The sequence below is a fragment of the Cyberlindnera jadinii genome (assembly GCF_001661405.1).
Source record: "Cyberlindnera jadinii NRRL Y-1542 unplaced genomic scaffold CYBJAscaffold_1, whole genome shotgun sequence".
NCBI classification, from domain to species: Eukaryota; Fungi; Ascomycota; class Saccharomycetes; order Phaffomycetales; family Wickerhamomycetaceae; genus Williopsis; species Williopsis jadinii.
This window is the reverse complement of record NW_017963652.1, coordinates 374,498-387,539: the sequence shown is the minus strand read 5'-3', so window position 1 is coordinate 387,539 and position 13,042 is coordinate 374,498. Positions and strand designations below refer to the sequence as shown.

The following is a 13,042-nucleotide window of genomic DNA, read 5'->3' as shown; positions in this document are numbered from 1 at the left end:
GTGTTGAACTTCCCAGGTGGTGAGCTTGGTATCGATCTTGTCTAAGGGCTTTAGCTCTGAATTGACTCCATCACTTTGAAGTGGTATTCTAAGATCCGGATCTTTGGGGGTATTTAACGATGGAAGTACTTCCAGATGATGGGCGAGGACGACTCTGTAAGCCATATTGACTGTGAAGGGGGATATGAAGCATACAATGACTGCTTGACGGCAGAATGTAAAGGTAACAGGGCTCGAATGGGCTGTTACTACACTCACCATCAAGTCTATAGAATTGCTTAAAGTTTCTAAACTCGGATCTCGTTAGTCTTGCTGTCCTGTAGAGGACAGTTTTGGTGAGCAATGTGTGCTGTTAGGATAACCATATGCTCGCTATTGGGCAGGCAACGGCTCAATTGTGCTTGAAGTTCCTCCAATTCATTATTCAAGTGGAGCCTAGCACTGGATCTTTTATACAGAGCTCCATTTCTCAGTGTGAACCACACTGGTACTCCCCCCAGTGGTAGGAAACGAATCACCAGACAGAGAGGCCAGTGTCTCTTTCGGGACAGTACGTACGCGTTATTCACAACACAGCTTGTATTATCAATCGCCTACCACCCTTACGGTACAGTCTCGTCCCTTCTTTACTAACAGGACCGCAAGCTTGTCCTCCATGCTGAGAATACCCAAGCAACCAACTCACCAATGTTCCTAACCTTCAAGTTACAAGGCAAACTACAATACAACAGTGGTGTTCAACTGAGAGTCCTGTTCAAGCCTAAAAATTGTAAAGACCTGCACTTAGAATAGCCATAGAAAGCAGCACCATGTGGGTAAAGCACATAAATCGCCAAAATACTACGAGCAAGTCGGTGCATCCCAATCCAATACTCCGATTCATAGCATACGCTCAATACCTGTAACAGCTAAGCATCGCAACCACATTCCGAACACATTCCGAACACATTCCGAACACATTCCGAATATATTCCGAAACTATTCCGAAAACCCACGAATATATTCCGAAACTATTCCGAAAACCCACGAATAAATTCCGAGACGCTCTTCCCCAGCTCAGGCGGCTAAAATGGTGTCACAAAGAGAAAAAAAAAGCAACTCCACAGTCTCGAGACAGCCATAAAAACTTTTTCCATTGCAGACATTTTACTTTCTTTGTTTCATCAACAGAAAAATCCTTCTACCCCCAGCACTCCATTCGTTCTGTGAAGGAAGCATTCATTTGAACTTTGTATTCTATTCCGGTTGCTAATAGCTGGCTTCCACGTTCTGGTGAGTTATAACAGCCGCGGTTCCCCAGGACCACGAGGCTTTATATATACGTTCCGTGCATGAGTCATTGTGTACTGTGATCAACGTGGTGTATGAAGCCACGGCGCTAAAGAAGCATTCCCTGGCTAACGAGAGTAGCTGATAATAGCTGAAAGGTGACTATAAGGATGACTATCGCTGTGTCGAACGTTGTTGTGGTGGGCTATGGTCTCATTGGACCACGTCACGCCCACGCGGTTAACAACTGTCCTTCCACGAACCTCGTGGGGATCGTTGAGTCCTACCTCACGGAGGAGAAGAGACAGGCTGCCCTGGCGGAGTTCCCAGGCGTCAAGTTCTTCTCCTCTGTGGAGGAGTGCTTGGAGAGTGGGGTGAAGATCGAAGGTGCCGTGGTTTGCACGCCAAACCACACACACTATGCGATTTCAAAGTTGTTATTGCAGAACAACGTCAACGTTCTAGTTGAAAAGCCTATAAGTCCAAACGTTGAAGAAGCCCGTGAGTTGAAGCGCGTTGCACTGAGACACGGAGTGAAGCTCTTGGTTGGCCATCACAGAAGATTTAACCCCTATGTCATGGCGACGAAGAGACACTTGCACAAGTGTGGACAGATAGTTGCCGTTGATGCGGTTTGGTGCTTGAAGAAATGCGAGGAATACTTTGAGCAGGCTCCTTGGAGACGCTCGAAGGAACAAGGCGGTGGTGTCTTAAACATCAACCTGGTTCACGATTTGGATTTGTTACAGTACTTTTTGGGTCCGTTGAGCGAAGTGTACGCCTCGCCCGTGGAGAAGACCAGGGACCCTTCAGAAGATTCCGTGGAGGAAGGTGCTGTCATACTGATGACATTTGCCAATGGCACTAGAGGAACCTTTATAGTCTGTGACAACGTTGTCTCACCGGCAAATTTCGAAATGGGCACAGGAGAGAACCCACTTATACCTCAGATTGAGGATTCCACGGATGGTGTTTTCTACAGATTCTTCGGAACCCAGGGGTCATTAAGTGTGCCTGATTTGAGACTCTTCCATCAGAAGGATTTGAAGCAACCTTCTTGGTGGGAAAAGATTTGTAAGGAGCACTTGGACGAGGATCTCAGCTCGATCCCATTTGCACTTCAAATGGAACATTTTGGTAACGTCATCCAAGGTGAGGAGGAACCAACCTGTACTGCAGATGACGGTGTCATGGCAATGAACGCTGTCAATGCTGTGATTGAATCCTTGGATACGCAAAAGCCAGTAAAAGTCCTGAATGCTTAGATTCATGAGTGAATTGGCACTAGATGAATAAGTTGTGACGATAAAGATATGAGGTCATGTGTATATACGTTTATATTCAATGAAAAAAAACAGTTCAAACTAACTATCGTGTCAATCCATGTATCACACGCGTACTAATCCTGCCTTTAGGATCCACCTGTTAAATATTCACCATGTCGTTAATTTATTCATTCCAACTAAAGGTGTGTATGTATGCAATTTAAAGGCCTTGTTCAACTAACGTGTTTAATTTAAAAGCATTCAAAGACCTTTGAACGTACCTTCCCTGGATCTTCCCAAAACGGCTAATTTATGCACAGTCCCTGTGGTGCGTGAGGACCTCAGAGGGCGTGCCTGGATTCTACAAAACGGGACCTTTGGTAATTGAGTACATCGTTTAAAGGGTAGGTTTTCACAACAACAAATCTACCAGACAGCCAATTGAAATCAAGGCGACTGACGCGTGGTGTTTTCAGACCATTGGTATACAGTACACGCTGTTTGAGGATGGATCTGATCAATTTCTAACCAGAGATCCCATATTGACAAGGCTGTCCCTTTCAACAAAGAGGCTTCACACACCTAACGACGGTTTGATGAACCAAACCTGTTGCACTTACTGCCACATGAGCGAAGAGCGACCCGGCTTATAGACAAAACACGCTTTCACCAGAAACAGGCAAACTTCATACCTCAGCAATACAAACAGAAAACAACATCAACAGAGCGTGTTTGGTACCGCCTTCGGTTTAGAGTTTGCAATTCACACGCGCCTTGCTGCACGTCGGCGCAAGGCAGAAGACGCGGTTGAAAACTCAAAGGTTCAGCGCATGCTAAAGTTCACTCAAAGTGTAAACAAACGACTCCTTTTGGAGCCTTTTCCTTGTTCCAAATGAACCGCATCGTGCCTACAGGTTGTACAGAAGGACGTAGCTGAAAGTGGTAGCTGCTCGGCGAATGGGTCGAGAAGCACGTACTTTATTTAATTTAAATTGTAGGCATATACACGAAACCTTTCAGAGAAATGTTGCATGAATGAGAGATATTTGATCTTTTGAGTCTACGTGTATAAAAGAATCCGTAAATCTCACAAACAAGGACACAGGCTACTTGAACACGCACGCACGCTTTCTCTTCTCAAGTTCTCCAAAGCCTGATCCCCTATTGATTATTATGTCATTGACCATGAGCCCACCATCCGTCACACAATCTTCACAGAGAGCCGGTACACAACTCCCACCGTTATCCTCCATACTCAACTCCCCAAAGGATCACTCTGAGCCTGTGTCTCCAGTACAGGATGCCAGACAGCCACAGCTAAAGCCTCTGGACATGAGAACTCCGATTAGATTACCATCTTTCGATTCTTTGCAGTTTGACAAAGTGAGACCAGCATTCCACCACTCCCACTCTTTCAGTGGACTCACGTCTGTCTCAAAGATCTCAGCAACACCAAGGGGATCCTTCACTCTTCCAACGCCGGTCTCTACGAAGCCAAGCCTCACAAGCACACACCATTCGTCCTCTACAACATCACTTCCACAACTCACAAGTTCAACGTTACATACTCCTGTTTCAACAATAGGTCAACCAGTTGCAGGTCAACAGGAATCGCCATTGGTTGAAAAGAGATCGTTTGCCTTCATCTCCCACTCTCCATCGACCTTCCCTTCACAGGAACCTTCTATTGACAACGCTCAATTGGCACGTCGCAAGCGCAGAAGAACTTCGCCAGGCGAGTTGGCTGTGTTGTTGGCAGAGTTCCAACTCGGACAAACCCCAAACAGGGCAAAGAGAATTGAGATTGCCTCCAAGGTGAACATGACCGAAAAGGCTGTACAGATCTGGTTCCAGAACAGAAGACAAACCCTTAGACGTCAATCAAATACCCAGAGAGAGGTTCATCATTTGGAATTACCACCACAGATGACCCCATTTACTCCAGTGTCCAGCGAATTGAAGACCGATTACCAGCCAACTTCTCCTCCTCAACATCAACAACAGCCACAGCATGGCTCATCTTCTCCAGTTCACAATACACCATCACGTCCACCGCGTAACTCGTCAAGCTCTAAATCACCAAACACATTCACATTCCGTCTGACAAAGCATTCCACTTCTCCAGTGAAGACAGAGACGATAATGACACCAGTGCCACCTGGTTATAGATCGAGACAGAAGCCAGTAATGAGAGTTAACTCACAACCGGCAACCTCTGAGACACATTCATCTCCAGTGCATAGTGAGAACGTGTCACCAAAATCTTCACCCGTTAAATCGCCTGTGAAGAGAACGATTGAAGGTGAAAGTGTAAAGAGACAGCCACTAGCGGAGATCTGCCTCAACAAGGATATCAAGCCTGACACCAAGGATTCATCGGTGGTAAGTCTACCGAAGATGAAACAGTTGGTAGAGTAAAGCAGATACATAGAACGAACCAATAACGAATGAACGATTAGAAATGTTTTTTATACACATTAAAGCCAATTCTGTTGACGTAGAAAGTCGTAGATCTTATTCGCCTTAACTGGGTCAACTCTTAAAACTTCTTTGCACGATTTCTTCTTCAAGACACCTCCACTCTTCAAACTTTCACGGAATAGGGATTCTTTGATAACGATGTACGATTTCGGCAACATCTTCAACTGTAGACACAGTTCCTGTTCATCAGGGCTTAACAAATGAAAGTCATGTGCATGTTGAATGTCGCTATACGTCAATGGACGACCACGTTTCAGAGAGCCGTCCTGTTTTGATCTGGCAGTGGAATGCTGTAACGAGTTAGCAGTGTGTCGTGATCCATTGGCATTAGGCAATCCATATCTCTGTAGATGTTGCATTCTCGTCAGTTTATCCTTCTCGTAACGTGCACCGGCATCCAAATTCGTGATACCGTTACGTCTCCACTCTTGGAGTTGATTTATACGAATACGGCAGTGCAATTCGCTCAACAGGTCCTTTGTAAAGCCTTCGAAATCCTGTGGTGTCATAACACGAGCGTATGCCTTAGCCTTGTTGTACAGCTCCCTCTCCTCTTTTGACCTCTTTTTATCGACAGCAGCCAGCTTTCTGTACTCCATCATGTTGTTATCAAAGAGCAGTCTCTTCTTTTCAGCTCTGGTGGTCAACCGCTCGTTGTAGATATCTAATATAGCCAGCTTCAGCTCAATATCAATGGGCTGGTCATCTGGATCGAATAGCATGTCTTTAACTGTCATCTCTGCCTCGTTTTCAAACTCATGTTCGAATTCCAAACGTCCAGGCATAAAGCCTTGAATGTCGTGACACAACGGTACAGAAGCCTGTGGTTTCCTTGGTGGTGGTAGGGGGGCATTTCTCCTCTCATCTATACGAGCTTTGCGCCTTTTAGCCAAGTCAGTGGTACTAACATGTGAAAAGTCCTTATGCATTTCAGGCAGAGGATAGTCCTTGGAATTGAGGTAGATATCTTCATAGTGCTTACCAACTTCCTCCTTTGAACGACCGCCTATATGATCAGCAACCTCTTGCCAATTACCCAGACCCAGCGTCTGTGCACCAGTGATCAGTGCCAGTTCCTCATCAGCACCCCAGTCTTCGTCGAAGATGGGGTAAGTATGCGTTTCTATCACTTTGTAATCATGATAAGGCATATGGTTACCAGTGTACAACCCCTGCGAAAAGCATGGAACACACAGATCGTACTCAGAACACACTGCACATGAGATACGTACACGGTTTGTACAGTCGGACGAGCACACGTCGCAGTGGAATTTGTTCAATGCTGACATCTGCCTCTATTGTGTATATCAAATATGCTTTGTGAACAGGTTAACGATGGAATGAACAGTGGGAATCAATCCGGAATAGGAAGTAAACGACAGGGGTCTCAAGCACTGTGGAGCCCTAATGTCTAATGCGTTACTTGTTGATTTCTACTGGTGTCGTTGATGACTTTCTTAGTGCTTCCGTTGTTTACTGTTCTTGCGTCGATGACTCGGTCGAGAAGGGGATGTTTACAAACAGAGGAAAACACACAATTGGTGCCCTCGACATTACAGACACGTGATGTCGAGGTAGGGCTTTGTTTTTCAAGAAAGGGAACACCTGAACACCAGATTTATGACTGCAATTGGATGGGCGCGGATCGAGATGAAATACATCCTAACACCAAGGTGACGCAGAGGTTGTGTCGTTACATAAGAAAACGCGGAATTTGGCTGTCACGATTACATAAGCTCTATACAAATTCAGAGTGCGTAGGAGGGAAAAAATGTTGAAATTTGTTGAAAAAGTGTGAACTTCCTTGACAACGTTGTAGAGGAAAGGAACTATCTCAACATCTATAAACAAAAATGGTATGTACTCTTCATCGATGAGTTTATTGTATTGGGTGCCTCGATGGATAATATGGATGCTCTAAGTTCGTCTGTGTGGGACGGTTAACCTGACGTTTGAGGGTGTGTACCCTATGGAAGCGAAGATCAGGTCAGTAACCAAAGATATATGGAGAGTAAAACAAGTGATGAAATATCAATCATAGAGGGCAAAGTTTATCACATACACAAATGGTTAGCCCTTGGTCATTTAAGGTTCACATCCTCAGCTAACTATTTGAACGTTGTTAGCAGCTTTCCAAATACCATCGTGGACTATGTACATAACTGAATTCTCCATTCGCCGAACTAAGTTACTAACCATACAAACAGGGTCGTGTTAGAACAAAAACCGTTAAGAGAGCTTCTAAGGCTTTGATTGAGCGTTACTACCCAAAGTTGACTTTGGACTTTGAGACCAACAAGCGTTTGACCTCTGAGATTGCTACCATCCCATCCAAGCGTTTGAGAAACAAGATTGCTGGTTACACCACCCACTTGATGAAGAGAATTCAAAAGGGTCCAGTTAGAGGTATTTCCTTCAAGTTGCAAGAGGAGGAGCGTGAGAGAAAGGACCAATACGTTCCAGAAGTTTCCGCTTTGGACTTGTCTCACACCAAGAACCAATTGGAGGTTGACCAACAAACCGCTGACTTGGTTAAGTCTTTGGGTTTCGACTTGCCAATCTCTGTCATTGCTGTTTCTTCTCAAAGAGGTGCTGAGAGACGTTTCAGAAAGAGAAACTAAGCATTTTTCCTATATTTTTAGTCTCTTCTCTTCTGTAAAAATATAATCACTGGTTTAAGGTAAAGGAAGGCTTGTAGAAATCTCTAGCATAATATCGAGCTTATTATAAACTGATTGAGTTTTTAATCTCATCTCCAAGTTTCTGTAGTTTTTGCAACTTCTCCTTGACTTGAAGATGCCTTGTCTCCAACTCAGACCCGCGCCGGTTCAACTGTGCAAAGACAAACTCAAACTTCAAGCTCAGCTTCATCCTGGCACTGACAATCTTTTCAACCAAGCGGTATTGCTTATCGACAAGTGAAACACCATGCGCCATCCAGTTGTCAAACCCACCGCACACAACCTTTGAATATTCGCCTCTTAACATCAGATTGTCAATTGATTTGAACACATCGTCAAAGTTCAAACCCTCATTATCCACAAGGCGTTCCGGAATTAGAGTAAACGGAGGTGGTGGCTTGAAGCATGGGACAAGTTCTGTTTGCTTCCTCTTGTTCTTCGTTTCTGGTGTGGATTCGTTCATGGGCTGTGGTCCACCTCCACCGCCCACAGAAGACTTCAACTTCAGCACAGGCTTGGAAGATGATGGTACAACCTTTGGGTTCTTCTGCTTGTTGGTTGAAGTCAAATCGTCATTTTTCGAGGAGGATCGTTTCCTGGTTGGGGTGTCATCTAACTCTGTGCTCTCTAACGGCAATAACAGCTTTGAAGCAGGTTGATCCACAACGTGTTGCCTATCAATCGGTTTCATCGCTGGTTTAGTCAGCTTTTCATCGGGTGTTATTGGACCTATCCCCTTTGTTGCATGGTTCGACACTGGCTTATTCGACTGCTTCAAACCGGGCTCGGTCTTCACCTTGACCTGTTTCTTCACAGGCACCACCTTCGCCTTACCCGTTGCATTAGCCGCTGTAGTTGATGTGTTACTGGAAACCAAGTAGACAGAGCGGTTAGTGATCTTAACTTGATCAGAATTGGTTGAAATGATTCAGTGTATCGCTATAAACCTTTTCGGCATTGAAGCTGCGGATTTCATGCTGACCGCCTGGTTCGTTCAACTAACCGCTGTGTATTTCTATGTTGTTGTTGTTGTTGTTGTTGTTGTTGTTGTTGTTGTTGTTCATTTTGCAAAACATTTGACAGTTTTGACACAATTTTGCGAAGCAAGCAAACCCCACCAGAAAACACATATCCGCTGGAGGGCGGTCTGGGCCCCCAAGGCGCAACCCCCTAGAAATGCACATCGGAAGAGCCAGGCCGAGCTTGCCATGGGACGTTTAGAAGCAAACGACTGGTAAGCAGACACAGCACAGGGCACACAACACACAACACACAACACACACAGCACACATAGCATACACACACGACTACACACCCACACCACCGAGCTCAAATCAACAGTGGATCACCACCGATACTCGATTCCCCCGATCTGTTCGATACAGAATCCGGCTCTCTCGCTCTCCAGCATGCAACCCCTAATGGTACGCCGCAAGATGACACCTAATTCTTGACACAACCACACCCACGCACCACTGGAACGACAACCGTAGCCAATCAACTATCGCTTGGACGAGCCCGCCGTGATTGTGTGATTATGCTGACGTGAACACTACACACATATAGCCTTTAAGCACATGCCTTCACTGTGCCTTTTATTATTGTAGATAGCAAAAAGCAAGCAACGCTACGAGTGTATCCATCATCGAATTACTCCCCCGCCCCTTCGATACGCAAGCTGTAGACGCTCATTGCTTTAAGGTTCCTGTTGGTACACACCGTCTCAGGCTATACGGATAGCTACGATGCACCCTTTTGGGTTGCTGCTGCTGCTGCTGTATGATTATGAAAGTGTGTGTGGTTTGTGTGACTGTTGATCAGTTCATTCATATTAGGCTTGTCGCTCAGCCCTTTGAGTCTGTTTCCGAGGTTGTTTATATAAGGTTGGACAATAGCCGTCTTTTGCTGTCTTCCATGGTTTAACAGCCTCCACTAGCCATATACATCAGTCGGTGTGTGATCAAACTAGGTATCTCGAGCCAATAGTAAGCCGTTGACTGTTCCCCCTTATAGTGCCTCCTCTAACTGTATTCACAAGACCTCTGAATCTGCCAAACAACCATGGACTGTCTCTATATGGTGCACCCAAACAATGTCCTCACCCAGGTAGACTCGCTCACAATACCGAGCCTGGAGAGAAGAAGGGATGCGCTGAAGGAATGCATCACATCAGACACATTTGAAGATGAGCTGGACCGCAGACTGAAAACCTCTGAGCTGAAGTACATCGACGCCTATCTGCGCGTGATGAAGAAGGTGCTCAGCATTGGTGAAAAGTGCCAGGTTGACGGGTGTGGAGAGTATGACTACGACCGTGAAAATGAGATCCTCGATGAGATCTCAGACGATATGGCTGAGTTGAAGACTGCTGAAAGAGAGGTTTGTCAGTGCAAGAGCGAATGCTCGTCTAGAAAGTCTTCAACGGTGCACTTGGAGAACGCTGCCACTGCCACCACTCCGTCTGCTACAGCAAAGACTACGCTTATATAGTGGTTTGTATAACAACGGGTTTGTTTAACAGCGCGTTTGTAATGAATGTTCACGTTAAAATTGGTTTTGATCAGGCTTAAGGGGCTTTTTATGAAACTACGTCATAAGTTTTGATGTACGCGGTAACTGTAGAAATCAGTGCGCCAAATACCGATGTGAAATTCTCACTTCGAAGGGAGACACTGTAATTGGATCAACAACAAATCGCTAAGGACTCTCTGCACTGATCTCCAGGTGATTCATAGACGAGGATGAGACTACCGCTGTTGCTGCTTGCCGGTCTTGTACCGTTATCCCTGTGTGAGGTTTTCCCGCTGAACAAACAGCTGAAACCGCCAACGATTGCTCCTTACTCCATCGGTGATGACGTGGCGGTGGAATGTATCCAGCGTCAGATCGATACCGGTGAGCACAAGTTTGACGCTGATGGCAACATCATCTATGGCCAGTTCCCAGTATGTGCTGAGACGGGCAAGCCACTCTCCTTGAGATACGGCATCTCTGATGATTTCAACTGTACCGTGGCATTGACAGACGAGCAGTTCCACCTGTTCCAGCTATACATCCACGAGGACTCGCCATTCTCATGCCGTGTTCCTTACTCGTCCAATCCACAGGATGCCGCCATACCATTCACCCTGAACTTTAGAGGTCATCTGGAGACGAGTCATCTCGATATCGACACCACCATGAACGTCATGGCCCATAAGCACAAGGACGGCACTATCATGACCATGATCGGTTACGCATCCGGCTCTCAAACAAAGCGGTACATCATCGGTGACCAGCTCACCATCCAATTCAGCGTCAACTGGGTTGAAGAGTCCCATAGACACAATGACGACACGTTCTTCACTGTCAGAATTGGATTTGGCGTGAAGTTCTTGTGGATCGTTGCCCTGGCCAGTGCCACCATTGGTGGTCTTCTTGTATTCGTGACTCTTTACACAAGATTTAACAAGAAACTCATCAAAGAACTGGGATATACACCTGGGTTTACCACTGAGCTGGGCATTGCCTCAAAGAAGGACTGAATGTACTGATAAACGTATAATAGTATCGCAAAACCGCAGAAAAAGTATACATAGGACGCATACAATGGACGATGATCGTTAATATGTCTCATCTTTTGATACAGCAATATATAACTCCCCCATATATACCAAATGGCCCCATATAGCCACCTTGTTCACCATCCCCAACGTACAGAGGTGATGGCTTACGTAATAAAAGTGCACCGAGAGCTCATCGCCAAAAATTTTCAAAGCTCATCCGCTTTTTTTTTTCACTTGTGATGTTCTCACATACAAAGCACCTGTCTTTTTGGTAAGCGAAGGGGAAACAATGTCTGCTAAAGTTAGATACTACTTGGAGCAATCTGTTCCTGAACTAGAGGATCTTCAGAAGAAAGGTCTATTTGATAAGCATGAGATCAACCTCATCATGAGAAGAAGAACAGATTTTGAACATAGGCTGTCGAGCCGTGGGTCTAAGCCAAGGGATTATACCAAATACGCCGAATACGAAAGTAACGTTGAAAAACTGCGTCGTAAACGTTACACAAGGCTATCGTCTGTTGGATTGGTGAATACGAAGCCCTCCATCTCAGACTGGGCCTATGAGAGACGTGTGTCGTTTATCTATGATCGTGCGGTTCAAAAGTTCCCTAACGATTTCACCATTTGGGAAGATTACATCAGATTTGCTAGAAAGCAAAAGATGTTCAAAAAGATCTATAAGATCTATACACAACTGCTGCAATTGCATCCAACCTCGGTGGCGTCCTGGATCAGCGCCGCAAACTTTGAATACGAATACGTCGGCAGTGCAAAGAATGCAAGAACGCTGTTCCAACGTGCGCTTAGATTCAACCAGGACTCTAAGAAATTATGGCTAACGTACACCATTTTCGAACTGTCGTACATTACAAAGCTGCTCACAAGAAGAAGAATTCTTGGGTTGATGACCGAGAAGCAACAGTTGGAGCACGAGCAGAGTGAAGCCAAGTCCATGGGCCAGGACGACGGTCTCATTGAACTACCAAGTGTGACCAACGATGAGCTCAAATCACAGCTCAACACCTTGCCGGATGCTGATATGAATATGCTCGGTAATCCAGAGACAAACCCTGCATTGAGAGGTGACATTGCACTCACAGTCTTTGACGTATGTATCGAAACGTTGTACAAGTTGAAGCGCAACACCAATATCAGCGAATTCGAGTTCAAGTATGACTTGTGTTTGGAGTTCCTGTCGTTGATGGATAAGTTTGACGGCTTGAACAGAGAATACTTGGAACAGCACGTCATCAACTACTTGATGAGACAGTTCCAGAACGAGCCTAGTGTCGTTGTCCTCGATGTCACTCTTCCAATTAGAAACGTATCATTCGAAAACGAGCAATTCGTTGAACTGTTACAGAGCTGTACAAAGAAGTATTTGGCTTATAAGGCTAAACTTCAGGATGAGCATGCAAAGACAGAGTTGAAGTCTCAATTTGCAAAGTTTCTCAACAAGTATCTGGAGGATGAGTCTATCGAGGAGAACACAAGACAACTCATCCGTGCCATTACTAAGAGATTGTGAAGAAGGTTTGACACTCCCTGCTGATAGATGTGGAAGTGTGTGTATGTATTCCATGAATATATGATGTAAGCGGATTGCTATTGTAACCTGTGTGTCCATTTCTGCCCAATTGGCTTCTGTTTCAGTCAACTTCTGATACTGAAGCGTTCAATACTGCTTCAATGCTGAGACCTCTCGTAAACTGACGTATACGACTCTACCTTCACAACAGCTGCAACATGTCTTATAACGTACAGGTGTTATGGAGACAGAATGATCCTCATGTATGCT

The 13,042-nt window shown here is 45.3% G+C and overlaps 7 protein-coding genes across 7 annotated transcripts; 5 read left to right on the top strand and 2 right to left on the bottom strand.

Annotated features, from left to right (window-relative positions):
* Positions 1-1,409: 1,409 nt before the first annotated feature.
* Positions 1,410-2,647, top strand: CYBJADRAFT_165254 (Gfo/Idh/MocA family protein). The gene has a single exon (XM_020213954.1). It carries the CDS (start codon positions 1,440-1,442, stop codon positions 2,532-2,534), a length of 1,095 nt encoding a protein of 364 aa, XP_020072907.1. The 5' UTR covers positions 1,410-1,439; the 3' UTR covers positions 2,535-2,647.
* Positions 2,648-3,707: 1,060 nt separating this feature from the next.
* CYBJADRAFT_159877 (homeobox-domain-containing protein) lies at positions 3,708-4,952 on the top strand (the record flags this gene model as incomplete). The annotated part of the gene is made up of 1 exon (XM_020213489.1): positions 3,708-4,952. The coding sequence occupies one exon, from the start codon at positions 3,708-3,710 to the stop codon at positions 4,950-4,952; it is 1,245 nt and encodes a 414-aa protein (XP_020072906.1).
* A 2-nt stretch (positions 4,953-4,954) lies between these two features.
* ADA2 (chromatin-binding transcription regulator ADA2) lies at positions 4,955-6,386 on the bottom strand. The gene has a single exon (XM_020213953.1). It carries the CDS (start codon positions 6,164-6,166, stop codon positions 5,012-5,014), a length of 1,155 nt encoding a protein of 384 aa, XP_020072905.1. The 5' UTR covers positions 6,167-6,386; the 3' UTR covers positions 4,955-5,011.
* A 482-nt stretch (positions 6,387-6,868) lies between these two features.
* On the top strand, positions 6,869-7,636 carry RPS17B (40S ribosomal protein eS17; the record flags this gene model as incomplete). The annotated part of the gene is made up of 2 exons (XM_020213488.1): positions 6,869-6,871; positions 7,223-7,636. 2 exons carry the CDS (start codon positions 6,869-6,871, stop codon positions 7,634-7,636), a joined length of 417 nt encoding a protein of 138 aa, XP_020072904.1.
* A 103-nt stretch (positions 7,637-7,739) lies between these two features.
* ECM11 (Ecm11p) lies at positions 7,740-8,672 on the bottom strand (the record flags this gene model as incomplete). The annotated part of the gene is made up of 2 exons (XM_020216105.1): positions 7,740-8,562; positions 8,644-8,672. The coding sequence occupies 2 exons, from the start codon at positions 8,670-8,672 to the stop codon at positions 7,740-7,742; spliced, it is 852 nt and encodes a 283-aa protein (XP_020072903.1).
* Positions 8,673-10,336: 1,664 nt separating this feature from the next.
* CYBJADRAFT_165250 (uncharacterized protein) lies at positions 10,337-11,441 on the top strand. The gene has a single exon (XM_020213952.1). The coding sequence runs from the start codon at positions 10,438-10,440 to the stop codon at positions 11,218-11,220; it is 783 nt and encodes a 260-aa protein (XP_020072902.1). The 5' UTR covers positions 10,337-10,437; the 3' UTR covers positions 11,221-11,441.
* A 53-nt stretch (positions 11,442-11,494) lies between these two features.
* On the top strand, positions 11,495-12,846 carry UTP6 (snoRNA-binding rRNA-processing protein UTP6). Its single transcript, XM_020213951.1, has one exon. It carries the CDS (start codon positions 11,531-11,533, stop codon positions 12,770-12,772), a length of 1,242 nt encoding a protein of 413 aa, XP_020072901.1. The 5' UTR covers positions 11,495-11,530; the 3' UTR covers positions 12,773-12,846.
* The last annotated feature ends 196 nt before the right edge of the window (positions 12,847-13,042 follow it).

Excerpts from the sequence above, each read along its gene's own strand:
- CYBJADRAFT_165254 (XM_020213954.1), top strand. The coding sequence starts at position 1,440 with ATGACTATCGCTGTGTCGAACGTTGTTGTGGTGGGCTATGGTCTCATT.
- ADA2 (XM_020213953.1), bottom strand. The coding sequence starts at position 6,166 with ATGCCTTATCATGATTACAAAGTGATAGAAACGCATACTTACCCCATC.
- CYBJADRAFT_165250 (XM_020213952.1), top strand. The coding sequence starts at position 10,438 with ATGAGACTACCGCTGTTGCTGCTTGCCGGTCTTGTACCGTTATCCCTG.
- UTP6 (XM_020213951.1), top strand. The coding sequence starts at position 11,531 with ATGTCTGCTAAAGTTAGATACTACTTGGAGCAATCTGTTCCTGAACTA.